The sequence below is a fragment of the Bradysia coprophila genome, chromosome X (assembly GCF_014529535.1).
Source record: "Bradysia coprophila strain Holo2 chromosome X, BU_Bcop_v1, whole genome shotgun sequence".
Taxonomy (NCBI): domain Eukaryota; kingdom Metazoa; phylum Arthropoda; class Insecta; order Diptera; family Sciaridae; genus Bradysia; species Bradysia coprophila.
Genome location: NC_050737.1, coordinates 5,305,415 through 5,332,431, shown reverse-complemented (window position 1 = coordinate 5,332,431; position 27,017 = coordinate 5,305,415). Strand labels below are relative to the sequence as shown.

At 32.5% G+C, this 27,017-nt stretch overlaps 1 protein-coding gene and 1 non-coding gene across 2 annotated transcripts in view; both read right to left on the bottom strand.

The window, feature by feature from the left end:
• The window catches only part of LOC119085087 (forkhead box protein O), a 104,941-nt gene extending 84,831 nt beyond the window's left edge, over nucleotides 1–20,110 (bottom strand). The window contains exons 1-3 of the mRNA XM_037195333.1: nucleotides 19,256–20,110; nucleotides 11,035–11,619; nucleotides 9,227–9,447 (exon numbers count right to left, since the gene is read on the bottom strand). Of these exons, the coding sequence (XP_037051228.1) occupies nucleotides 9,227–9,447; nucleotides 11,035–11,254 (441 nt within the window). The 5' untranslated portion in view covers nucleotides 11,255–11,619; nucleotides 19,256–20,110. The remainder of the gene's footprint in view (nucleotides 1–9,226; nucleotides 9,448–11,034; nucleotides 11,620–19,255) is intronic.
• An 860-nt stretch (nucleotides 20,111–20,970) lies between these two features.
• On the bottom strand, nucleotides 20,971–21,053 carry Trnas-gcu. Its single transcript has one exon. It is a non-coding gene; the product is annotated as a tRNA-Ser (tRNA).
• Nucleotides 21,054–27,017: the final 5,964 nt, after the last annotated feature.

Genomic DNA, 27,017 nt, shown 5'->3' with positions numbered 1-27,017 from the left:
ATACTATGTTATAGTTAATAGTGAGAAAACTAAATATTATTCAACCGCAATGACGCAGACGTAATAAATTCTTCGAAGGTGTTTGCATTTTTCAACAGTAAAACATTGTTTTCATTCGGTAATTCTTGTCGAAAAATTTGAATTTTTAAATGAAGACAAATAAAGTGACGAACGAGAATTTTATTGCGTTCCACACAAAAAATAATAATGTGACAATATTCGAATACGCAAAAATCTTCAGTTACTTTGAAATCGTAGTGCGACAATTTTTTTTTAGATGCATTATCGTTGGGAACGTGTAAATCAAACGTGTTCAATGGGAACGTTTAACTGCATAACCCTTGCAACTATGCTGCTGCTTTTCACGAAATATTTGATTTTTTAATAAATTTTATTGACCAAATTCATGAACCATTGAAAGGTGTTTCTTACAAAAAAATCTGATTTTTCACCGGGGAAATCGTAGCATTGCTACAAAAAGTCAATCGTAATGGTCCATTGACCGAAATATTTTTTTCTTAACTCAGTGACGAAAAGTAAAAATTTCGTTGGCTTTATTTAGAAATAGTAATTTATGCCACTCAGCATCATAATATGCAAAATTTGCAAACTTTAGATGTCTGTGGCCTCGTGTCATAATAACGCATCTAGAGCCAAATAAAGTACTTTGCACTCGATGTCATAAAGGTCCATTTTGTGCATGCGGACTCATTATATACACACACAGCAGTGCCAAAAAAAGCATTTATCACCCGGTTGCATTAATAACTATAACTGGATGAAAATTGCATCGTGATGCAAATGAGATCTGAAAAATAAATTCTGATTTCAGGACCGGCAATCTGATTTTATTTCTGGCTTTGGGAAGTGTACATATATGAATTCAACGAATTGTTTTCAATCAAATGATGTAAATAATATCCGCATTTTGATGGGCAATCGTAAATGAACATATTCACTGGCAAACGTGACAATACAAAGCACAATAATTGAAATCTAAACCAATAAAAAATCTCCCCGAAATAGTTAAATTAAAAAAGTCATTCTTCGTTCGTTGACTTCCTAGCATTTAGCAGTGTACTACCGATCGCCGCAGGTATTCTATATATCCACCTTGGGTGAGATACATGAATCGGCATACATGGCAAACTCAATCTATTAAATATTAATGTTATTTGCCAATCAAACATATTATACACAATATGAGCGTACCACTTTCATGTAATATATATTTGAATTATGACCATTTTGATTTTATTCCAACCGTTTTGATTTTCTGCAAAATAAAATGAATAATTTCGCCCACAGCTAGACAATATATTCGAATTGGCATGTGTAATAAGGGAGAGTTTTCCAGGCTATGTTGATTTAGATATCTCTTCCATTCCACATTATTTTAGGTTCGTTTGATATGTGACTTTTATTGTAAAAATTCTCACACACAGAGAGGTACAGACTTTTCAAATGATATCCGAATGGAGAAAAAAAAGTTGTGTACATAACATATGCCATCATATATAGGATATGTGTGGAATACAATTTTTTTTCTGTGTTGCCTCTGACAAATTCGCATTTTAAGCATCGTGTCTCTTCATCGCGGTTATTTCGAAGAGGAGATATGATTTTTTTTTATTTTGTTCTTTCACTCGGTCTTTTCAATTTGTGTGATTGAATGAGTGGTATGTGTATATGGTATTTGATGCTTGATTTTTTTTTTTTGACTCTCAGTTACACAGAACATACAATTTTTTGCGATTTTTTTTTTGTATATTTGAAACAACAAATAAAGTAAATTGTTCTGCATAATTTAACAGTGTCAGATGATGAGGAGTGGGTTGATTGGATGGGTCTAAATTTGAATAGAGTAATGTAGACAAATGTATATGCTCGGAATATTTTTTTTTGTCTTTAAATTTATATGCGTCTAAATAGAAATGGAATTTAAGTGTACAAGGAATTCATTATTGGTTAACAGACTGAGTGAGTTTATTCATTTGAAAGTGGAAACCGAACGAAGCCTGAAAGTAATCTTTGTTAGAAATTAGATTCGTTTGAATCTGAAGCCTAACTGAATTTTATCGTTAGTCGCTGATAACCAAACAACCAAACGAAGCCGGAAAACTATCTTTGTTACAATTTTTGTTTAAAAGAATTTTTCTCAGACTACGTTCATTGTACATGTCACAAACTTGGTTACTGAACTTATTTCAGGTAGCAGACACTAACAACAGAACACATTTTGTAAACAGTTCTGTATACGCAAGTGGGTTTTGTTATTAATTTTTTTCTCTTTCAGTTTTTTATTAGTACAAGTCTGATATGTAGCTCGAAAGATTTGTACAGCTGATGACGACAAAAAAAACTGATATTGACTAAATTAGAAAATTTTGTTAAAAATAAAAATATTCAAAATAAATAGTAACGGTTATCCCAATAACGAATTTCAGAAAGATTCATTGTCAATTTCGATTAATTTTTGTTTTTGTTTTTTGAATTATCGATTAATTGAAGGTTCAAATTGAAGGTAACTGAAATCCATCAGTCAGAAGTGAACGAAACGATCTTAAAATATGAGAGATTTGAGATGATGATAGCATCTTTTTCATAGACTCTCAGACAACGAGCATATCACAAGTGTAACTATCAAATCTCTTACTTCCATTGATTCAAGTATAACATAATGAAACCAATTCTTTTACTTTATTAGTTTTAACGTAATCATTTCCAATATAAGATTTCATTAGCCACAATACAGTTGCTGACTGTTGTTAGAAATTGATATTTAAACATCTGCTACAGTGGTGTAATCGCGTAATAGATCTTCATGTATTTTTTTTTTCAAACCATAAGGTTGTAGACTGTAGAGTATTTCATGTTCTGTAGTAAATGCGTAAAGTTACTGTTTTGCACACGCAAAAAATCCCATATTGGTTTCTCTGAGATCTCTCATTTGCTATTTGAAATAGCATACAAACTGAGAGAAATCAGGGAAACGGTGAGGAATAGCAGTAGAATAACATCTTTGATACGAAAGTGGAATTTTTTATGTGGGAAAGTAGTGTGAAACTATTGGCTGGTGAAACGAGCTACAAATTACGAGACATTCTCAATGAATACCTCACATAGGTTCATTCAGAATATTTATCGATTAAAGCCCATTGTGCAATATGTTCCACAAATGCTGAATTTGTGTGAAATTAAAAATTTTCCAAACCGATCAGCATAGAGTGAGATTAATTTTCGTTCTGTACAAATGAATTATCCATTAGTTCAGACGTTCTAGCTCTCCGTTTTTCATTCAAATTATTCTTTCAAGTCAGTATCGAGGTAAGTATTCAGTCAAGTATACTATCAGCGTCACAATATATATATTTAATGTATGAAGCGAAAATAAGTTTTAAATACCGATACAGATGCAAAACAGACATAATTTACAAATCGATTCAACTACGCAGCAGAAATACTCGACGTCGCCGTGTATTTGTATTTGAAATGAGCTGTGGCTTTTCAATGTAGTGTCGGCAATGCAATGCATTTTTTTCTGTCGAAAGATGTGCCTCAATGTGGAAAAGTAAAATTTCTTTAAGTCGAGAGCTCGTTGTTTGATAACGTATCTGGTGTAGAGGCGAAATAAATGGGATTTGCTAATCGGAAAACTTCTGTTGTCAAGGAAATTTCCGCGTTTGAAAATGTAGATCGATGATCAAGTTTGATATGAATTTTTGATTCGATTTGAATACAGATTATTAAATCTGTAATGTGATGATGAAGGCCTGACGTAATTTGTTATTTACAACAGAAATCTTAGACAAAGATAAATCATTTAAATTGGTAGGAACAGATGTTTACGTAACTAGGGAAGAAAAGTCGATAAATCGAGTAATAGTTTGAAATTTGTTGATCTGATGAGAAGCCGAGGTCAATGATCACACGTAAACGTGACTTTTCATTTGTATCCAATAAGTCTTGACATAAGGAAAATTGTCAATTATTCGGTCAATTTTTTGCAATTTTATTCAAACGTTTTGAGAAAGTCTTCTGCACCACTGGGGAGATGTGTAATAGTAGGTTTTATTTTAACAAGTAGAGTTGAAGTCGAAGGATGCAACCATACAAGAGTAAAAAAAATTAAGCCAGTGAAATAAAACGACTTTACAGGGAGTACAGGGTGAAAACGACATCGTCGATGAAAAGTACGATTTTCGGTCTTTGTAAACGTTACTTTCGTGTATGTCATCAATAGAGAATATTCTAAAATACAATCAGCTAATCACTAGTACACAGAGTCACCAAAAGTAGGACAGAAATTCTAGAAGTACTTGGGTCGTATCGAAAAATGATAAAACAAGATTTGCGTAAAATCAGGCAAGAATAATGGAGATGAAGATATTAAAGATAAAAGCACTGATAAAAATCACTGAAAGCATAAACAAGTCTGGAAGCAGTATGCACCATCTCTGACTGGCATTACAAACTTAACAGTGGCTATGATCGTAACTCAGATTTTAATTAACTATTCGAAGCCGATCATCAAGAGACAACATTTCACCGGAACATCTCATACCTAAATATCACCATGTATTACATATAAGAATGGCAATGCTTTCTAAACCAATACTGTTATTTAACATAAGGACGCCATGTATAGGCAAGTACACATATATTTACTTTACGTAATATAAAATACATGCCAACTTAATAATAATCCGAGCAAAAAAATATATTGAAAAAAATAAAATAATAAACCATTTCTATACTCTCAATGGTAATACATACATCAGAAGACAAATGGTAAAGGTGACATTTGGACTTGATTCTTATAAGTTTTTTTTTTCTCTCGTTCGTTTGTGCATCTCTCGTGTATATATCAAATTTTATATATTTTATATTTGATTCAATATCCGGTTTCGAAAAGCAATAAGTCAAACTGAGATTGATATATGACTGATATAGGATATTTTCATGCATAACATTTACTTTTTACCATCTGCACAAGGAGTTTCCATTCAAAATCTGATGCTTATGCCGTTTTATTAGTGATTTTATGTTATTGGTTCGGTTTTTAGTATTATGAATCGGTAAAACTGTGTCAATGCAATACTTTCACATTGACTTAGATGTTAAAATGTGTCGGACTTTATAAAACGATTGAAATCTCCTTTACAAAAAAAAATTGATTGAATACAATTTTATGCAAGTAACTCTCGGATCGAAATCTATTTCATGCGAAAATTGCCAACAAAATGCTGGGGAAGAAATGGTCCAATTACAACTCAATCAGTTTTTTTGGCTTTACTGGTTTAATTGTAAAATTATGAATTGAGAGAAGCGAGTGTGTGTTATGTGCAATTTATTGATTTGAATGAACGACGAAGACAATATTGTCCTTAAACAGTATTGGTGCCGCGGTACGTTAGGAAGTAACCTGTCTAATAAATATTGTAAAAACGAAACGTGCAACAATTAACGCTTGTAACCTATAACAACCTTATATCTTGACAATCCGTGAAAGTTAGGCGCCAGATCTTTCGCCAGTTTCATTCAGACCATTGAAATGTTTTTACTGTGTCCGTCTTTTGAGGAAATAATTTGGAATATCTGTACGAAAGATGGAACATACTCGCCGATAAGATACAAGTAAAAAACTGCAATGACGAATTTCTGGGATTTCTTTGCTTCACTTCACAGTTCATGAAATGAAGCAAAGAAATCCCAGAAATTCTTCATCACGTGCTGTAGTGAGAATTAGAAAAAAAAAGTGGAAAAACCCGTAACCTTGACTTGCATGCTTCTAATGTCATCAAAACCTATCAAAAAATCCACACGACCAAATTAAATATTAAATTTTCGTTCAATTTGTCGGACATTTTTTTTTATCTTTTTGAATTGTAAATTATTATTCGATATGTTCAATAAAATGTACGCGATGACATATATGTATGTATATACGTACGCGTCGAACGACATGGTGCATAAATTTGAATTCGAATAAATAAATTAGAATTATATTTAATATACTCTCCATCATATAGTATGGGATGCTCTTCTATGACGCTTTCAGTTGCACAGTTGTTACAGATGAGAAAATGATTGCGACATGTTGAAAATAATTGACTATCAATCATGGTGCATATCAGTTTGCATTAAATTAACCAAAAGACTTCAATATTAGGTTTAATAGACCTCAATGTGCTTTAAAGATCAAATTGTCTCGCAAATGGTGCAAAACTTGTTGCTTTATTGACGTATGTACGTCCAAAAATAATTGCTGTTTGATGTGTCTTATTGTCGATCTTTTACCGCTGAGAGTATTCGAAAGGGAACATTGAACAGTCTAAACGGAGATGAAAGGCAATGAAAAAAAAAGACTTATTGTAGAAGAATTTAAGAGATTTCAGAGATAGATCGTTTAAACCGCTTACAGACAGCAAGCAATAATCGTGTCTGCAACTTCCTTTGATGTAACACATTTTTTATGACATTGACGCCAAATCTTTTACTTAGTTTCATTTTACATGGATTTCGGTATATAAAATCACGCAGTCCAGGAACAATCGTTTTATTCTTTGTTGTCAGCGAGGTTGTCAGCAACATATACTTGTCTCAAAAACGTTCTTTTCTCGTATGTAAAGGAACCAGAAAACGGCTCCAAGCCGATACAAAGGTATAGTTCCTAGATCACACCATGTTAAATTCAATATTAATTCAATCCAGAAGGGAAACGGGTCTATCGAATGAGTAAATTATATAACACGGTACAAAAATAAAAAAATTTATAACTTCGTTGAATTGCGGACGTGCTTATACGGAGGTTTGTCAATTATTCTATAACTGTGCTTCCGAGTGAAAAATTATAATTATGATCTCTAATTGTTATGGGTGTAAAAATACCTAATAATTCAATTATTAGTTGAAGGTTACACATCTCGAACTGTATCATTAAAGTGGATTTTGAGCGCTCACATGGACATAGAAAAATTATCCTCGCACATATTGGTAGCAACACTAATTATATCGAGAGCAAAGAAGCACACGGCGTTTTGTGCGTTCATAATTTCTTACAATGGGAATCATAATGTTGGAGAAGTAGTTATTTAAGTAACAAGAATTCCTTAGAAAGACATTTTATGGCATTGTCAATCTGAGATGAAGCCGACATCACAACGGTATATGCAATGTACTTCTGAACAAAACACAAATCCCTTCTTCACTCATTTGTAATTTATATGAATGCATCAGTGACATGATAGGAGATGGCGTTGCGGAACGCCATCTCTCATCAACTCTCTGGACAGCAAGAGTGAAAGGCTTTGAGCTGAAGAAATATGTATTTTTGCTACAGAGTGATGAATGCTTCGCTTTGCACAAGATATGTAATTGTCATCTTCCACCGAATTGCATACAACGTTTTCCTCAGTAAAGGCGACACAATTCTTACTTTTCGTCACTGAATTGAGAAAAAATAAATCATTTTTTTGCTTTCATTTTTTCAATGCAACAAACTATCGCAATACGGTATTTAAAAGAGGCAAGAAATAGCTCATTTCCGCCTCTGAATTGCATAAAAAATAATTATTATGCAAATCTCTCAGCAAATCTATGTGAAAATTATTAATAAAAATTTTGCTCAGACATTTACTAATCCACTTACATGTCAAGGCCACATCATGTCTAGACTTTGCCGTTCGTAACGCTAAATCGTTTTGAAGTACGAGTGACACCGATACGTCTTAGACTATGATTTAATGATTAATTTGCTGATTAGTTCGATTTGCACACATTAAATGTAGTTTTCGAATGGAAGAAAATCTATTCCAAATCAATATTACCAATTGCAATACAAGTCGGAGCAGTTATTGCGATGACGCAATATTCAGACACCATCTAAAGCGCTCTAGCTATGCAAACTGATCGACACAAATTAATATTACTTAGTGGCATTTTTGTTCTTTTTTCAATGTCAAAAGGACATTTAATAAAAATGAATGTATTCCGGCGTGTCTTCGCCATATAATTAACCCTAAGGGAATGCCGCTTTAAATATTAATTGTCCGTATAAGGTTGCCTTATCTAAATGTGATCGAACCGAACGACTATATACGTATACGTCTAAAAGTATTTCAATACCAGATTTGAAACAAAAACTAGTCATCTTACGTAACAACTCGGTCCCAAATAAAGAAAGAAAGCCGCGATACAAGTACCAAGCAACTACATTTTTTCCTCTTTTCATGTTCTTTTTCACAAAAAAATCATTTAATAAAAGCGTATAAAGTACAAGGTATATATTTAAAAACAACTATAATACAACTAACACCACAACGATATGATAAACTGGTTTCACAGATTAGAAAGAGGCGTATAAATCATACATAAATGTACAATCGAGTACGCTTAAGTTGGCAAGATTTAAAAAAAAAATGAAAAGAAAAAGAAGAAAAAAAGAATCGCTTTATTGTGGTATCAGAGAATCAAGTACAAGATCTACTACATGTAGAGGAAAGCGTCGCACATTTATTCCGTTTGGAAATGGGATTGTGTGTACGATATTTTTGCTGCTTGCATACAATATAAACCATTTTTTCCCTTTATGCTAGCATGCAAAAAGGCTATTATAATGCAGTTGATCTCTTACTTCAACTCAGTATTTAGAAGAAAGACGAAAAAAAAAATCCGAGAAAAATTTATATTTCTTCTTATTATCACAATATGGAAGGTACCTACCGATAAAATTCAATAAATAAATTTTTTGAAGAAGTAATCTCATTTCTATCTATTAAAATTTTCAATGGAACAATTTTTTTTTCTGTTGTACTAAGTGGCCCAATATAAATAATCACAACTCAAGGAAATGAGGTTAATTTGCCAAGTCGCACTTATACTCACTACTATAAATATATCTATATCAGATGTTGTATATTATGTGATTCACTTATAATATATAATGTGGAGCGAATGTATGTTAAATAATAATAATAATAACATTAATAATAATGGAGTGGTTATGTTACAAGTGTAAAATATAATTGAAATTCTCATACCTAAAGCGAACTATTTAAATTGAAATTGAATTTTTATTAGGCGCAATTAATATTTAAATTTAAATAATTAAGAGTCCATCTCATATATATATCATTAAGTAAATGACATAGAATTAACTGCGTGTTCATTCAATATACAATCATATAAAAAGAGAAATAGAGAGAGATAGAGAAAAAAAACTTACCTTCCATCCAGCACTGCTGTTTGAATCTCCCTTGTCTTTAAAATACGGTACATTTTGTACCATCCATTCGTATATTTGACTTAATGTCAATCTGCTATCCACTGCCGAACTGATTGCTTGTGTAATCAAATCTGCATACGATAAATTTCCCCACGCATTACGACGTGATGAGTTCTTTTTTTGTGAATTGACACCGGGCGATGTAACTGCTTGCACACCGGCTGAAAGAATTTGTGGTCAGACATTTGCGGTTAATGGAAGAAAGCTTATCGACTGTTATGACACGGCGGATATTTTCTTTCGCGCAAGCTCTTTGTTTAAGTCACTATTTGTTTAACGCGTGAACAGTCAAATTAATGGTCAAATGTCTAAATATACTCTCTTGTTCTCAGGACCTATTTTTGAGATTTCTTAATATGAAAATTCCGAAAATGAACGAAAACAATTCAGAATTTTTCGGAATTTTCAAATTTCTCCGAATTAAAATTCCTAAAAAAAGCCCTAGTCCCTTCTGTTTTGATCAGAATTTAAAGATTTGGCGAAAGATCCTTGAAAAATAGACACGTGCAAAACGATTGAAAAATCATATCAGAAAATGTGTGAGCTAGAGCAATCTGTGAAGTTTGTCATGCATGATGTAACCACTCAATTTCAGTAATTTTTCAACATTTGGATAATAAACATTATATCTATGATTAGAGCCAATTCTTAAAAGAATTTTCATGAAATTTAGATAAGTTTGAAATAACCTAAAAAAAAGTATTCCGCTTTGAAAATTGCACAGGCTCACTTAGTCAAATTTCAGTATATACAATTATAAAAACGCAAAAGTTCATTCTCAAATAAAATTCGTTCTAGTTTCAGTTGCACATTGCTTCTTCCTACAACAAAAGCACGAAATCTTAAAATGTTGAATAATAAAATAATTCTCACAATACCACTGGAATCACTAACGTGATTCATATTTACAGTGCAAAGTTCACAGTTAAAATTTCTTGAAACAATAAGATAATTATTACTCTCATCGAGTTGGGGACAATCATTAACCCGAAATTGAACAACTTAATTTTAGATATATGGAAACCGACACAATTTCTTTTATTTTGTGGGTTAATTATGGATTACATATTCTGGTTGATAACAGATAAAGAACTAGATTCATGAGTTTTTTGGAATTTTAAAGACAGTCGGGTCGAACTTTTGTTTTATCTTCATTTGGCTCTGATCGTAGTTTTTTTCTGTAGTTGATGAACACATTCTGATGATCAGAGAAGAAAAAAGTAATTTTCAGAGATGGTTTATGCAAAAACAGTTACTTCCTGCCCTATGCGAAAATTGACCATTACATAGCAATTTGCTTCTTCTGAAAATTATTCATTACATGTGGACTATTTTCGTTGAATTTGTTTCATTTTCCTATGTTGAAATCAACTTTCGTATGAGGCATGTAGTAAACCAGAACACATTGGATGCTGCCACGAATTTCATCACATGAGGTAACAATTTTGCAATAAAAGCAAAATCACAAACTTGTTATCTCATGTAATGAATTACTTTCGCAGCATCCAATGTAACCTACTATTATTTTTGTCTTTTAGATAACCGTTCTAAATCGTCATATACAACACAAGGGATAAAGTCGAGTTCTCGTGTGATTCTTGTTGATCCCAGACTAATCCGTGGTCATAAACATGTTTTGTAATAGATTTCACATGTTAGGCCATCGAAAGTTCATTAAATTCGATTTAAGAAAAAACGATTTTTGACCCGAAAGCATGTAAACGATATTTAAATGGTGAGTAACTTACATGTTGCCAGCTGTTGGTTACTGCATTTTGTACTACCCGAGTCATCGGTTGGTTCGACAAAGTTATCAGGTCGTGGTAGCGGCCAGGTATTGGATCGAGCTCTGGTTTGTGGTTCGAATGTTTCTTGTAAGTCAGTCACCATATCCATTTGAAGGCCATCGTTCGAGAGTCCATCAATCCCCCGCGGTGGAGATGGCCATGGCGAGTTGAATGAATCCATTTTTACAATTCAAATTGTTTTTTTTTTTTATTTTAAATTGAATTTATCGTCTTTTTAGATTGTTTATTCTCTTCTCAAATCACACTGTAAACGCTATTGTTATTTTATATTCTCTTTTTGTCGATGTTACGCACTTAAGAATTCGTTCAAATTGCTCGAAAATGTTTTATTCACTATTACGTTCTTTTTTGTTTAATCTCTTTATTGAGACGAGATATTGGTTCAACTACATTAAATCACAATTATTTAAATCACAAGCGAGGCTTCCTTTCTTATCTTAGCGCTGCTTAACGTTGATTTCATTTGAATTACTAAAATGCACTTCGAGACTCGGTTTTTTGGATTATACTTTCAAACGATTCAATCTGCAATTAACCAATTTTTATTTATTTTAATCATCGTAATCATGGAATTTATTTGAAGAAGAAAAAGGGAAAAAAATATGAATTAAAATAAAATTAATTAGGTTAAACAGTGAATAATTTACAATAATGATGTTCGTTCAAAATAAAATAGGAAGTTATTCGTCGATGGCATTGAATGGTTATCTGAAAATTTATTTATTAATACAGAGTTGAGTGTTCGTTTTTTTTTTTTTTTTTGTAAATCTTCTTCCTAAACATGGTTTTCAACATTATACCTCGTAAGAATTACGCTACACCTCGCTCAATTGTTGAACGGTGAACGGCACTTTGTTAGTGCGTAATTTATTTACAAAATGAAAAATAAATATAAGTAGAATCAGAATTATTTGTTATTTATTTACTATATAATAGGAATAAATTGATATGTCAGGGACGTCAGTCCATGCGTACGCAGAGGGTGAGCTGAGATTAGTCGAAAACATGGATTTGTCTATATAGTAGGCGTATGGGTTAACTTGGATTCATTGGAAAACTGAGATCGAGTAGACGGGGTAACCACTACTCGCGACCTAAGAGGCTATGACAGAGTGGTCAGCTAGTTACATTTATTTATGACATTTTGGTATAACTCAGCCGTACAACGCACCTACAACAACCATGAGCCCCTTATGAAGTCAACATGTCAAAGACTTGTAGCCTAAATAAGACACCAACACCAAGGTGTAGACTGTATACAGTCGTATAAGACTGCACCTTGCAAAACAAAAAGTTTATCAATTTTGGTAAAAAAAGTGTGGTGGCAATAGATATTGGAGTAGACGGAACTTTTTCAATAGAAAAAAGTTTCTGAAAGGAATTGATTCTACCTTTTGTTTGCGCTGCAGTTTTATGTGCAACATTGTTTGGCGCTACTTTTTTAGCGTTAACAAATTTAATTTCTTTTTCTTTTTAATTTTGCTGTTAATCAAATTTAAACCATGTCATTTGACCTGTTTAGCCAAATTTGAAAAACCTTAACTTAGCTTTAATGTCCTCTAAAACAACGATTAAGAAAATTGATTTAAACAAATTGACAAAAACGAAGTAATGACCTAACGTTGTCTTATAACAGAATAACAGAATGTAAAAACTTGGGAAGTAACAGTAGATTATGCAACTCTGTCTAAAAAATTTATTTTGACACTTTGAAGTTTCACACATAACTGTAGCTTTCATCTGAGACAATATAAATCCAACTTACAGAATGCCTACACATTAAGGCAGAGTACATAAGATCCCAATTCACTATTCATTTGTGGAAGATACTTCGAACAAATCAAGAAGTAGATTCTTTATTTATCTCACTATTACGTCTTAACACTGTGGAGGATCTAGGATCGTATTCGTTTAATCATAGAACGGCAAACGTATGGCGAAACGTTTTTTATGCAAATCTTTTACTTCATTTGTTTACTTCACACATTTTACTTAATAGAGACTTCTAACCAGAGCTCAACGCATAGTTGTTAATAACAGATATCTAGCTGTTTCTGAAATTTCGTTTAATCTACATGCCTGTTTCTGAAAGATTTTGCACATTTTGCGTAACATTGACCTAAGTTTAGACCTTTGCGGTAATTGCATGGATAACATTTGTGGGTTGAAGAATCAGGAAAAAAATGAATCAAAAAAACGTTATTAAAATAGTTTTATTGCCTGAATTCAAAGGAAATAGTCTAATCGATTCTAACGTAGATCGAACGTAATCTAACGTAAAATATGATAAAAAAAGTTGTCTGTGGTTATTTTTGGACCGTCTTTCACAGATAATATTGTGACGAACTCGCTCCCACCCAACTGCGGCCCTGTTTCACGTTTATTGTAAAAGAAAAATTCTTTAATTGTTGATACTGTCATCAAACATTAAAAATTTCGAAATTTCGTTTCATTTGAGTTTATTGTTTTAAATTAAATCGCCTAACTGCCTCTTCGTACAACCAAAAAGGCCCTTATCTAAACAACATTTTGATATATGTAAATAATCGAATAAGTCTAATCATAAAAATTCGAAACGACCAGTAATGTTATTTTCCATTATCAGTGAGTTGACCTCTTTCTGTTCCGAACACACTCTTTAAATTAATCGCAGTTAGCTTTCTGCCCATCTAATTGATTTAAATCCCCGATCTCGTATTTTAAAAATTCATAAATGGAAGATTAAGTTTCATTAGTATTCGAAATACTATACTAAAATATACTAAAAAATAATCACGTGACACGGCTATACAGCTAATAATACTCTTACAATTCTCTCTATTTCTCTCTCGTTTCCATGTTACATGTTTGTAACATATACCTACAATTTCTTTGGATGTGTTTTCGGCAAAAATTTATTATTAAAAATAATGCGTTAGTGTGGATTTTCGTACGAAAAAAAAAAAATTGAAGAAGTTCAGCACACGCACTTTAACGCAGTTTATATCAACTCATCCAGTACACACATGCACATGAATTCAACAAACAGAATAATGAAGAAGAAAAAAAAAACCGAATGAGACTTATATGAACGGAATATTTTATCCAGGGTTGTCAAATTGTTTCAACTATTTGATTTTTCTTTTAGGTATCTCTTTTAATTAATTCACATGTGTGTGAATATACAGTGTAAATATCATATTCACACATCGTAATAAAAGTGTGTAGATAAACAGCATTTTTACTATGTTCAGAGAGCTCCTATTAGTTGGCCTTGTCAATGGTGCGTGGTGCAAATTAAAATGAATTTTTCATGCTCAAAAATATATCTGGTTAATTTTTTGTTTTCATTTTTTTTTTCTTAGAACGTATACGCACCTTTTACACGCAAATTGTGTGTTACGTTTTAACATTCTTTCAAATTATTAATTCAACCAATACAACATAATCTTTTAAGTTCGTTTCTCAACAGTGAATTAGATGCAGATTAAACTTTCAGTATATTAATTTGCACAGCTTTGTGAGTCTACTGTCAATCGAAACGAGCTAAATAGGCTAGTTCTATATACTTCAATAAACTATTTCTCACTTTCAGTGTTGAGTTAGTTTTCTTATGCATAGCTAGCAACAGCTGGCCTCTTTAATATAATATTAGCACGATCTCCGGTTATCGGTTGGTACTCGTCACTCCCACACGTGTTTAAAGAGAACAGCTCGACAAACACAAATCAAAGAAACGTTAAAATGTTGACCAGTTGAATCCAAACCAGTTGTTACTAGTTATGAATATGACAACTATTTTAGGGCTGTAGTTGTTGAGATGAACGAGTTTCAAGGACGTTTAACTTACATTCTAAATAGCATAACTGCATAGCATCTTCATTTTTTTTTAAATATATTGCTTGCTGACAGCGTTTTCAAAAAATTTTACGTGTTACGGCATGTTTCATTTTCATTTACATTGCCTAATCACGTAAAGCATTGTACTTACGAGGTTCCAAGTTGTTATTTGACAAGTGGGGAATACAGCCCTCCCCTTCGGGTCGGGCTGTAACACCACACTCATCAAATACACAACTTGGAACCTCGGAAGTAATATACTATTACCACTGTATCTTGTCTTTGCCTCGGGTTGACGACCCTGATACAGTCAAAACTACAGCCACACTACAGATGGATACACAAATCTTTTACTTCATTAGTTTCAACATTTTTCTATACTACACCTGTCCAGAGCTCATCGGTAATTTTTGTCATTGGATTCTAAAGAGATGACACAGCCATCAGTAAAAGTGTTTACCTTACTAGGAAAGTAATAAGGCCATTTCTGCCCTAGGGCAAAGCCTTTACCAACCTCGTAAGGTAAAACAGCATACTATAACTGGGAAGTAACTAGTTATCTTGTATCACGGTGAGTAAAAGTACATCGGGCTGCCGACCTTGGATACTTTTACTCACTTGGATACGAGATAACTTGTTACTTCCCAGTTATAGTAATCTACTATTTGAAGAAATCAATCGATTATAAATAGGTCATTTAAACGGTAAGTAAATGTAAGCCAGAGGTATACTAGTTTACGAATTTAAATACTCGTGTTATGAAATTAAATTGCAAAATGAGACTGATATACAATGTGTCGTACAACATTTTTTGTTAAAGAGAAATCACCTTTTTTATTAAATGAAAAACATGAACTTCTTGTGACGTAAATTTTTATTTGTAAACAAAAATGTATTTGAATATTTCTCGGAATAAGTACTTACGCGTAAACAATTCATTTTTGTTCAATAAAATGTGTCTAGCATTGTAGAACGTAATGGTATGACTGATCAATATAGCTTTGATGACGGGACGGGGGACACTGATGTTGATTTAAATTGATAGATTCTTTTACCGTGGTTTTTCGTACAAAAGTGGAATTGTATCACCATATAAAAAGTTACCTGTTTGTAACTGAATTGAGAAAAAACTATGGTTGGGGACCTGGTCTTTCTGTGATTTTTATAATCAGATTTGAATTGATAAGAATGGATTCACAGTTTCTTTGCAGATGAAATATCATGTTTCAGTATATTCATTGAACTCTTATTTGTACGAAAAATCGACTTTTCAACACCAGTTCTGTAATTTTTAAAATTCAGTAAAGACATCTACCTAAAAATCATCAGGCAACATAATGTTACTTCGGTCTCCGACAAACCTGAATGTGGGAACGCTAGTTAAGAAAACTGTCTTATCCTGATATTCGATAGATGTAAGTGTTTTATTTTCCAGTCCAGGCTGTCGCCTAGTGTCAATAAAAAGACTTCACATAGGAAAATGGTACCTCTATGGCGGAATGGTCTGTTGCTAGAGACATAGAGCGTATATTGCTTAGCGTCGAACTGATTAAAGTGCTATGTCCCATTACGATAATTTTCATTGTAAACAATTTTATTGATATTTTTCAAACATCCGGACAGACAGAGAGTAAATATCTCGGTCGGAATATATATGTTCCGTACAGAAAAGGATACAGCACGTTATGACGAATGTTTACTGAATGATTTGCGAAAAAGCCTTGCATATTTATTGAAAGAAAGTGAGTGACGAACTAAATTTTAATTGGATTTTTGAAATGAAATTTTTGCGAAGCGATAGCTTCCACTTTATTTACTCTAACTTAGTAATTAAATGAGAAGTTGAAAGTAAGAGGAATAACATTTGTTCTAACATCGTAGTGCTAAATGTCAATAATACACCCCATAGGCAACCGCTGCCGGCATTCGGCAACAAATTGTTCTGTTTAGAAGAGATTTTCGACTCTTTCTCCAAATAATTTGGGAATTTTAGTGATTATTTGCTAGTTAATTAGTCCACATTATTGCCATTTTAATCGTAATGGTAGTATTTCTATGCAAATCTTATCAATTATCATTGTTTCTTGAGTTGTGTCGCCTATATCACCTATTTGTTTCTGAAACGTGCTAATTTGTTATTGAAACTGTTCAACAAAAGTGTAGAGTTCTACAAACGTAACAGGAGCACAGGGAAAGAATTCGGTAAGAAAATTGTGTGATCCTTTATAGACGCCTGTATCCATTGTTATAGCTTCAGCTACGATCTCAGCTACGACAAATGTAAGCTATGAGCTCTGACCAATGTAGCCTTATATTACAAAATGTAAACTAAAACAAGTGAAGTGAAACATTATGTATCAATATGTTTAAAATATTTAGATCAAAAGGAGTAATGAACCTGGTGTGGAGACATGTTGTGGTTGTAATTTATTCGTTGACCTTTCACTTTTGGTGAGCTACAAAAAGGTAAATTTCCTAGACAAGAATTTTTGGTTTTTCCTACATCTGCTATCGAAAGCGACTGCAAAAAAACTATGCCCTCGGTCTCTTATACAGCGAAATGTGTGATAAAAAATATTTAATTCGTTTTGCCGTCGTTTTGATTATCGATTTTCATTAAATGGGTTAATTTTCGTTAATTCAAAATATTGAAGTAATAGATTTCGAAACAAACACCAGGACTAGTTACATAAATGATAGATTCAATGATTTTGTATGTGTCCCATTTCCAAAATTTTATTTTATTTCTCAATAATATTGGAAATTAATGCCCCTAATGAGACATTTACTCAGCCTTATGTAGTTTTTCTTTTGATATGGCAAATCTCTAGAAATTACTGATCCTAAATTAGAAAATTTAAAACTAAAAACTGGGATGTTGCACTCTAATATGCACATGTCACTGCTTCATGATTACCCAAATTTCTATCTAAGAACTTTTGTCTTCACTATCTAATACTAATTAGAAACGTAAAACTGAATTACTTTGACACTTGACACTCTACATGTTCACCTTTGATCCTGTTGTGCAGCGTAAATTTTATTTGTTGCAAGTATTCGACATTAAATATACAAACCGGATTTGCAAAAAATGATTAGAGCTTCTGATTAAGAACAATCGGCATCATTATGCCATCTTATGATCGTTCAAGTGAATTTTAAGGCTCGAACGAACATTAGGGTTCATTTAAGTCTTTGACGTGACTTTATGTATATTCAGCAGATACAATTGCATCACGCAAAGTTTGTAAAAGTCTCGTTGAAGTACTCGTACACGAACGTACCGTATTTTTGATTTTTCGTTGAAAACACAGATATCCATTTGGAACAGACGAAATTCCTGTTAAAATTTTGGCGCGAAAGTACACCACTTTAGACGACTAATTTTGCCAAGTGTGGTCTGTAATGTAACGTTTATCAAATGTATTATACGATTAGAACTCCATTGATGGTGATACGATGTGCTCAGTAAAATTGTGATAGAACTAACGAAAATCTACATATGACTAAATTTTAAACCTCAGTCATCACTACGTGCATCATTAGCATCGGCTGTGTGTAGTAGTTTATATTTATTTATCGGGTATTATGATTTCAAAACCTAATTTAAAAAAAAAAACATTTTCTATAAATCCCAAATGAGAAGAATAGTCTGTGTTACACAATAGTGTGGAGTTAGGTATTCGAACATTTCAGATGTTATCGTTGATATCATTTTTTTTGTGGCAAGTTATGATAAGATATTTTTCGGCTTTGTAGGATATGCAGTATATATAATGCATTAACCTTGAAAGTTAATTGAACTTTTTTTTTTTCAAAAAAGAAAAATCGAAATTAATTACTTGCTGAACTGATACACATTTATAGGTACACACATCGTATGGTGCATTATATTATACGTGAAGATAATTATATGTTCTGTGTTGATACAATATTATCAAATTATTAACGGCCCGAGATCCCTCATTTAATTACGGTAGTCAAAACAAAATAAAAAGAAAAATTACGCGTAAGATGTTTATTGCAAATTCTCGGATAAAAAGAAGTTTTTTTTCTCTGCAAATTTAACTTCTTCTTCTCGTTTTTTTTTTAAAGAAAGACGAAAAAAATTTATCTTAGAATATTCGTGAACTGAACGTCAATATTGGAAATATTTATCATATATTTGCGTTAATATTTACAACAACAACTACAACAACAACAGAAAAAAACCTCTCGTATACGTTGCTGCTTGAAGCATACAAGTCTCTTTATATATATGTGTATTATATTCTACATTCAAATTTATTTCTTAAGTAATCAACAACACTCTTAAAAAAAAGACTAACTTGGCAACACATACCGCAGAAATTTTCATACTCGGTATGCTCGATGATTACAGTATGTTATAAATAATCACCATTTATATTCTTCACACAAACGTAGCACAGATAAAAAAAAACTTGCTCTAATAGAAATGTTAATTATATTCGAAAGTGTATGTGGAATATGTATATATATGTAATATTTATAGCGCACAATTAGCTTTTTTATTTTAATTTTTTTATTTCTCCAAAAAATAAATTCACAACACTGTTACAGAGTTTTTTGTTTCCTCTTTGATTTTTTTTTTTTTTGCTTTTCTTAAGACAGACCTATAACCCTCGATGGGGTTCAGTTAAGACAACACTTTGTGACTTAAGAACAAAATCAAAAAATTAAAACGAGTATGTTTAACAATGTCACTACAATGAACGTATATCACACGATAGACATATATTTATCTTCTATATTATCTATATAATCAGTTTTTTTTTCGTTATGTACACCAATATAAAAAAAATTTTAAGAATTTTTTCCTCTTTTTTTTATTTTAAATCAAAAAATAAAATAAAATAAATAACGAAAACGACATCAAAAAAAATTCTTTCTATACGAAAGTAATAATCATTTCGTGCTGCGACCTCGTGGCGATTTAATAATTCAAATTTATGCAATCTGAACTTGTTTGCGAGCCGGATGTTGACGTACAACTAAACGATAATATTTCGAATCGGCGACATTCGACTTGGCGAAATGAAAACAGAGAGCATATAATATTATACCCAGAGTGTGTGTTCCAAACGAAGTGTATGTTACACACGAATACGCGAGACTCTGTTATAAAAACTTTTATACAGAAAAGTGGGGTTTGGCTTGGAGCAAAAATGATTCGTTGTCCCCACTTTTTTGGCATCAATCGAATACACGTGATAAAACAGAATGTAAGTAGAAAAAAAAAGATTATCAGAAGAAATTTTACTTCTTCACTGGTTGAATATTGTTGAGAATAGAACGATGTTATGCGTTGTAGTTGAAAAGACGAGAGTAGATATAGAGGTTCTCGCAATATAATTGTGGGAATAAGACGTTTGCGCTGGAGATCTAATTTTTTTTTCTTCTGTAGAATATTTTCATTTTTAAATGGGAAAAAAACTGACCTAACCAGCTGTGGAAATGAGATGCGTTTTTTTGTGTTACTGTTTACAATGCATTAAAATTTCAAATTAATTCAGAAGAGAAATCTTCAAAGGACAATATCGATTAATTTTGCAATTAATTAATTAATTAATTGTAAATTTCCTAACCCATTAAGTGACTTTGTCATGTAAATATACTTGTTTTAATAAAAAGCAATATGAAACGTAGTGAGACCTAGTCTCTAACGTGGAGAAAGAGAGAAATATTAGTGAATTCGAGTTGTAAACTTTACGATTTCTAATAAGAGTATAATAAGAATAATTAATTCTGTTGAGAGTTTGTTTATATTTTTCGTTTTATTCGATGATAAGACGGATACTGGCTTTATACATTCATCTAACACGTAGATTGAAGTTAGGTCTTTTTAGTGAAATCTGAGACCATCAACTGTAAAGTGATTTTTAAATCTTTCCGCATTTGCTGCTGATACAACATGCACTGTATCGCATGACGAGTGGTTATTATGTACGAGTGGCATTGCAACAATACTTGATACTGTTAATAGTGGAAGTTATTATACCATTTTCCTCCCGAAAATATTGAATAAAAAAATTTAACCGACGAGGATGGGATTCGAACCCACGCGTGCATAGCACATTGGATTAGCAGTCCAACGCCTTAGACCACTCGGCCACCTCGTCACATGACACTGGATGTTGTACAATGCTTATTAAGACTTTTCATAGAAATCGTAAAATAACGTGAATTGGATCTTCATCAATATTTCTCTTTCTCTCTTTCTTCACGTATTAATTACTAGGTCTCACTGGGTTTCACATAAGTTTTGTATTACAACAAACAGCTTAACACGTTTATTAGTAATATAATGTATTTTATTCGGTGATTATGTATCACCAGATTCAAGCTCTTTCTTTGTCAAGCCAATTAATGTTCTATTGATAAATGTCCCATTTTTTACAAGCTTTATCAAGACAGAACGTTTCAGTAAAAATCACAGTGAAATGCGATTTGTGTACCTCACAATAATAAAACTAATAAAACTTTTGAATTTTCTTTCGTTAATCTTAATGCATATTCGAATTTCGAAATAATATCGAGAAAGTTCAGTGGTTATTCTCCTCTCCGAGCTTAATATTGTATTTTGTGCTTATTCGATCGTATAGCACTTATCTTATAGTTCTAACTATAACATTAAAGTTAAATAGTTGATATGATAACCAATTTCATGTTAAACATAGTTACCCCAATTCCAGATGCTTCATGAATAGGATACAATAGGAGCTCAACGTTATCAGCCACCAGCTGGTACATACCTATAACAACATTCGTCCAATTCATGTCCATTTCGAATTGTCTTTCAACTGTCTTTCAAGAATTTCACCATCCAGTGCTTCGATCTCCGAATTCATACCATCAGAATTGATGGACCATCTGATTTCTCCACGTATGCCCTGTACCAGGGCCTATTTTAAAGAAATTAAATTTCCAAAAATTCTCAAATTTTTCCTTCACTTTTCGTCATTTCATCTAAAAACACAACAGATTGCATCGTAAATGTTGTTTTTACTGCCTTTTTTAGTTGTTTTTCATGTCTTTGAGCTTAACTGATTACTTCGGAATGAGATCTAACAGAAAACAAAATTTGGAAATTTTAAGAATTTTTGTGAAATTTTGGAAATTTTTGAAAATTAAATTCCTTAAAATAGGCCCTGCTCTATACCGTCCAAATCTAATAACTGCACGTGTGGGTTCGAAACCCATCCTCGTCTTTTAGTTTTTTTACTCAAAGTGGTCTCAACACCTTTTCTAAACCTATTAGCAGTAATATTTTAATATAAACTACTATGCACTTTAAGGTCACTTAGAATGGGCGCTGCGAGATGTTACCTCAAATAGTATTTTTGCAAATTTGGATGTCAGTGGAGAATTTTTCTCCTTTAATTAAAGAAAACTGAATTTCTATCAATTCAATATTTTATTTCGAAAATCGAAAAATTCCAACTGGTGCCACAAGTTCTGAATGAGACGGACCACCTATGTCAGATTATGGGTTTACGATTTTGTATGCCGTTGGTTCTGTTGGACTACATTAAATGAGTTTCATTCGCAACCACATTTTTTTATTTGTCTATCTGTTCAGCTCATTCCACAATATTATATACTTTCAATAATTGGAGTCTTGGTAACATTTTTGTCATATTTTTACGTTTTTAAAAATTTGAGTAAATATATAAATGTAATTGTTGTACGCTGTATTGGGTATTCAAGTGAATAATCTGAACGAATGAAGGATTGATTGAAACAAAGTGTTGCATATTGCAAAAAAAAATTCGCTGATTCAATTTTTCACAGTCCATAGTTGAATATTTCTCCCTAAATAAGGAATAATACGGCAGAGCGAAAATGTAAAATGAGATGATTTAATCTTTATCGAAACGACAAAATCACTCACAACAAAATAACAAAATCTGTTACTTCATTTGTGTAAAGTATGGTATAAAGTCCGATACAAAATTTATCACTTCCAAACTGCAGTAATTTGCAGACCGTTAGTGAAAAGAATTCTTTTGTTTAAAATTTTCACTAAGGGTCTTATGCAAATTATGGCAGAATATTTTTATCACACACTACGCTAAACAAGAGAACCATAGCCATAGCGAGGGGTAAATCACTGATTTTATGACAAGGATTATATGGGATTATATGAGAGTGATTACCTCCTCGAGCCATAGCTCACCTTAATCTAGCCGTTTCTATAAGATTAACATAAAGTTTGAGGTGATTTTCCAGAGGATTTTCTTAAGACAAGGTTAAGACGCTTTGCATGACAATGTCAACATTTATTATAGCGTCTTAACCTGCATTAACTTGAAATGGGCGAAATCCTGACATTTTTCTAAATCCCAAATGTTAGCCCCTCCATGTGAGGGCGATGTAAATATTTAGCCATGTGTAGTGTAATGCCTTAACCTGGTTTATGTGGGACTTTCAATGATTTTCAATGACTCTCCATTTCTTGGTGTAATTGATAGTGCAGAAACACTAAAGGATGCTCCTTGAAGCCTAGAAGGGAATTTTTTTTCCATGTCAAGTGGTTTGCTGAATAATTTTAACAAGGCATGAATGTCTTCTAATTTATTTCTATCGTAAGCTCGATTTACATGTTTATGAAATCGATTCGCACAATTTTTCAAAAGATGTAGGTCCATCCATTTTTGTTGTTTAGTTGATTTCTTTACACACTAGACCCTCCTTGCTTTATACGCAAGTACGTACGTAAAAGTGTATTTTTAGACGAAGCTTCCAGCTCCAGATGACATATTTTTTTCAGTGGATGTGGGAGCATATTACCTTTGATTATTTTACGCATTGAAACTACATTACATCATCACGGAAACGATAATCATCACGATAGATGTGATTGTTTAATATTTGTGGACCAGCTTGCAGAGAAAAGTTAGGTTTGTTATGTTATGACTCATCCAATTACAAATTACACGTTCAACCCTGTAGTATAGAATGTCGTGTAGAAAATAAAGATTACTAGGAATTGCCTTTACTTACATTGCAAGTTTTCTTCTTTAACATTTCACATTCTAGATTCTAATTCCCAACAATTTTTTCTTATTGAAATATAGTTGCATTGAAATGTAGAATTAAATGTTAAATTAAAATACTGAAATTCAGAATAATACAAAAAAACTCAAACGAAGACAAAGATTTCGATTTCGTAACCCTTAAATGAATCATCTAATAGTACATTTTGTTACGTGTGATGAAAAATTGAATTTTTGTTTGAAAAATTCAGCTTTCATCATGAGTCACAAATGACGATTTTTGTGCTCAAAACTGAAATGAGACGAAACTACAACACCATTAACATAGAAATCTCTCTACAACCATTTCAACAACAAAGCATGCAAACTTGATCGCGGCCGGAAAGAGTATTTTACTATGCTGGTGCATGTAATAAGGCTATTACATGTATATACTACACACGGAAAATAAAGTGATATCTCGTATCACGATGAGTAAAAGTACCTCGGGCTGCCGCCCTCGGATACTTTTTCTCATCTGGATACGAGATATCACTTTACTTCCCTTGCATAGTAATGTACTATTACATGACTAGGGATAAAAAGATGAAAAGTAGAGTTTCCGTGTGAATTCTGTTGATCCGAGGCGAAACCGAGGTCAATAAACACACGAAAACGAGACTTTTCAATTTTTATCCCGAGTTTTGTAATGGATTTTACATGCGTCGAATGGCATCGAAGGGCATCGAAAGAAGTGCTTGAAATATGAAAAGTACGGTTTTCGACGCATGTAGAATGTAAAATATATATGAAAATTGGGCCGGAGAGAGCGTCCGAGAAAGGACTTTCTTGGCCGCAAATACCTCTCTCTGAGAAGTACAGAAAAATTGAACTTTTCGATCGTAGAATGCGTGTCGAAATCCGTCGAATTTCAGTCTTCAAGCAGAAAAATGATTTTTCTGTATACGTGAGAGTGTATTGGTGAGCTATGATATGAATCGGTCGGTAGGGAAAGTAAACGGTCGAGAAGGAAAGTAACGGTTGGGAAGGAATGCACCAACACACTCTCACTATTACAGAAAAATATCTTTCAAAATACCCCAATACACACTCGATGTGTGTTTTCGCTTGGGCTTCGCCCGCGCGTGCACACACCTCGTGTGTGTATTGGGGTATGTTGAAATATACTAATAATTGTGGTGATAATGCAAGGAACTGAGGTTAATAGAGAGTGGTGAATATAAAGCTCCGCACCGCACTGAACGAACGCATGAAATCGCATAAGTGGAATATTGAAAGAAGAAAGAGTTTCATTTGAATCCACCCGAAGGCACTGTTATCGCTGGACTGGTAGTGCATTGTATGCTTATGCACTTTGTGTGGATAGGATAACTAACGTCCGCCACCTATGTCTCATTGCCTGAGTTGAATGTAAATTTGTAAGGCAAAATATTTCACATTTATATATCACAGAACAATTTCTCTGAGATATTTGCAAACTAAAAATAAATATCTTATTACAGTGTGATATGAAGTCGAGCACATTAGAAATAATCTATTTTTGCATGTTCATTCGACTGATAAGGAATTGTATGGATAAGATAAAACTTTATTTTATCTTCATATATTGGCTCGCGTTAATAAAATTGTGAATGTAAATTTTAAATTGAAATAAATCTTAATTGAATATCCTCAAAACATGACATTGGATTTTTTTTGGAAAGTGGTTCGAGGTACTCGAAGATTATTTGGTGGAAGATTTTTTAGCGATTTCCTACTTAACGCTGTCAACTCTATCGAATGTTTTAGTAGATAAAGTGAACCAAAATAATTTTTTTTTGAATTGGCTGAGTCTACGGCTTGCAATGAGATCGTGGAATACACTTAAAACCATGAAAAATAAACTCTTTCGGCAGCTCGGCAGCTCCACTCCACAGCTGGTGTTTGTTGGTTGAATTTCAATACTATGAATCTGTGACGTAATCAGATGTTATAAAATCATTCAAAACAATCAAACTTGAGGACATTTGATAGATCATATTACACAATTTTTTTTATTATAACCTGCTATCATCTGTTATCGATAATCGATATCGAATTGAGTAATAACCAACATAACCAAAACGGTGTAATATAGCAAAACGAATGTTCATAAAAATGAAGTAAAAGATTTGAAATCAATCCATTGAAAATACGTAAATCAAATGAAGTAATAGATTCCATACCAAAACAAATGATATTCTTGATAAATAATTTAAACAGCAATGACACTTTTTAGGCCAGACGTATATTATATCCATCCAAACCACATTCCGTTTAGGTTTTCTTCTGTCTTCCTGTAATTACAGACAAGGCAGTTTGCAGACGACAAGTTATTTTTATGCAAATCTAATTGATACAAACAGCATGTTTGATAAGACAATTTTATTTATGTCAACAAAAAATTTCCATCGCATTATTCCCTCTAATATTTCGTGCTTAGATAGTTGCGTGTTGACAAATTTATTAAATGTTTAGTAATGAAACTAAAGAAATGTAGCAGATAGATAGGTCGATAACTGGATTGGATATTGACTGCCAGTATAATTATAGTAATTTTGTTCAAAATCATTCAAGGATACGAGAAAAAGCAAAAGAAAAAAAAAAAAAAACCATCGAAAACATCACAATAAGAGAGAAAATTTTTATCAAATATTTGATAAGAATTCCCTCCTACAATAGACCGTCTTATGAGGTTGAAAAACGAATTAAATTGTTGTCATTTCTTCGTTACATCGCTCCACCCCGAAAACACATCCGTTTTTCCATGCTCAACCACCAAATCGAATCGTTTATGCTTCGGGGCCGCTGGATGGATGCACTTTTTTATGTGGTAAAGAATTAATTTTGATTTTGCAATGATAATTTAGAAGACGTGTTGTTTTTTTGCCCGTGTCATAAGAATGGTTATCCATAATGTTTATCGTGTATTTGTGACAGGACTAATTAAAAATCATCGTCACGACATATTTTGTATACATTTTGTGGTGACCTTTAAGTACCATTTTTCTGGCGATTTTCTTAGTTTAGTTATTTACTCATTTTGTTGTTGTCGGTTGTTGCTGATAA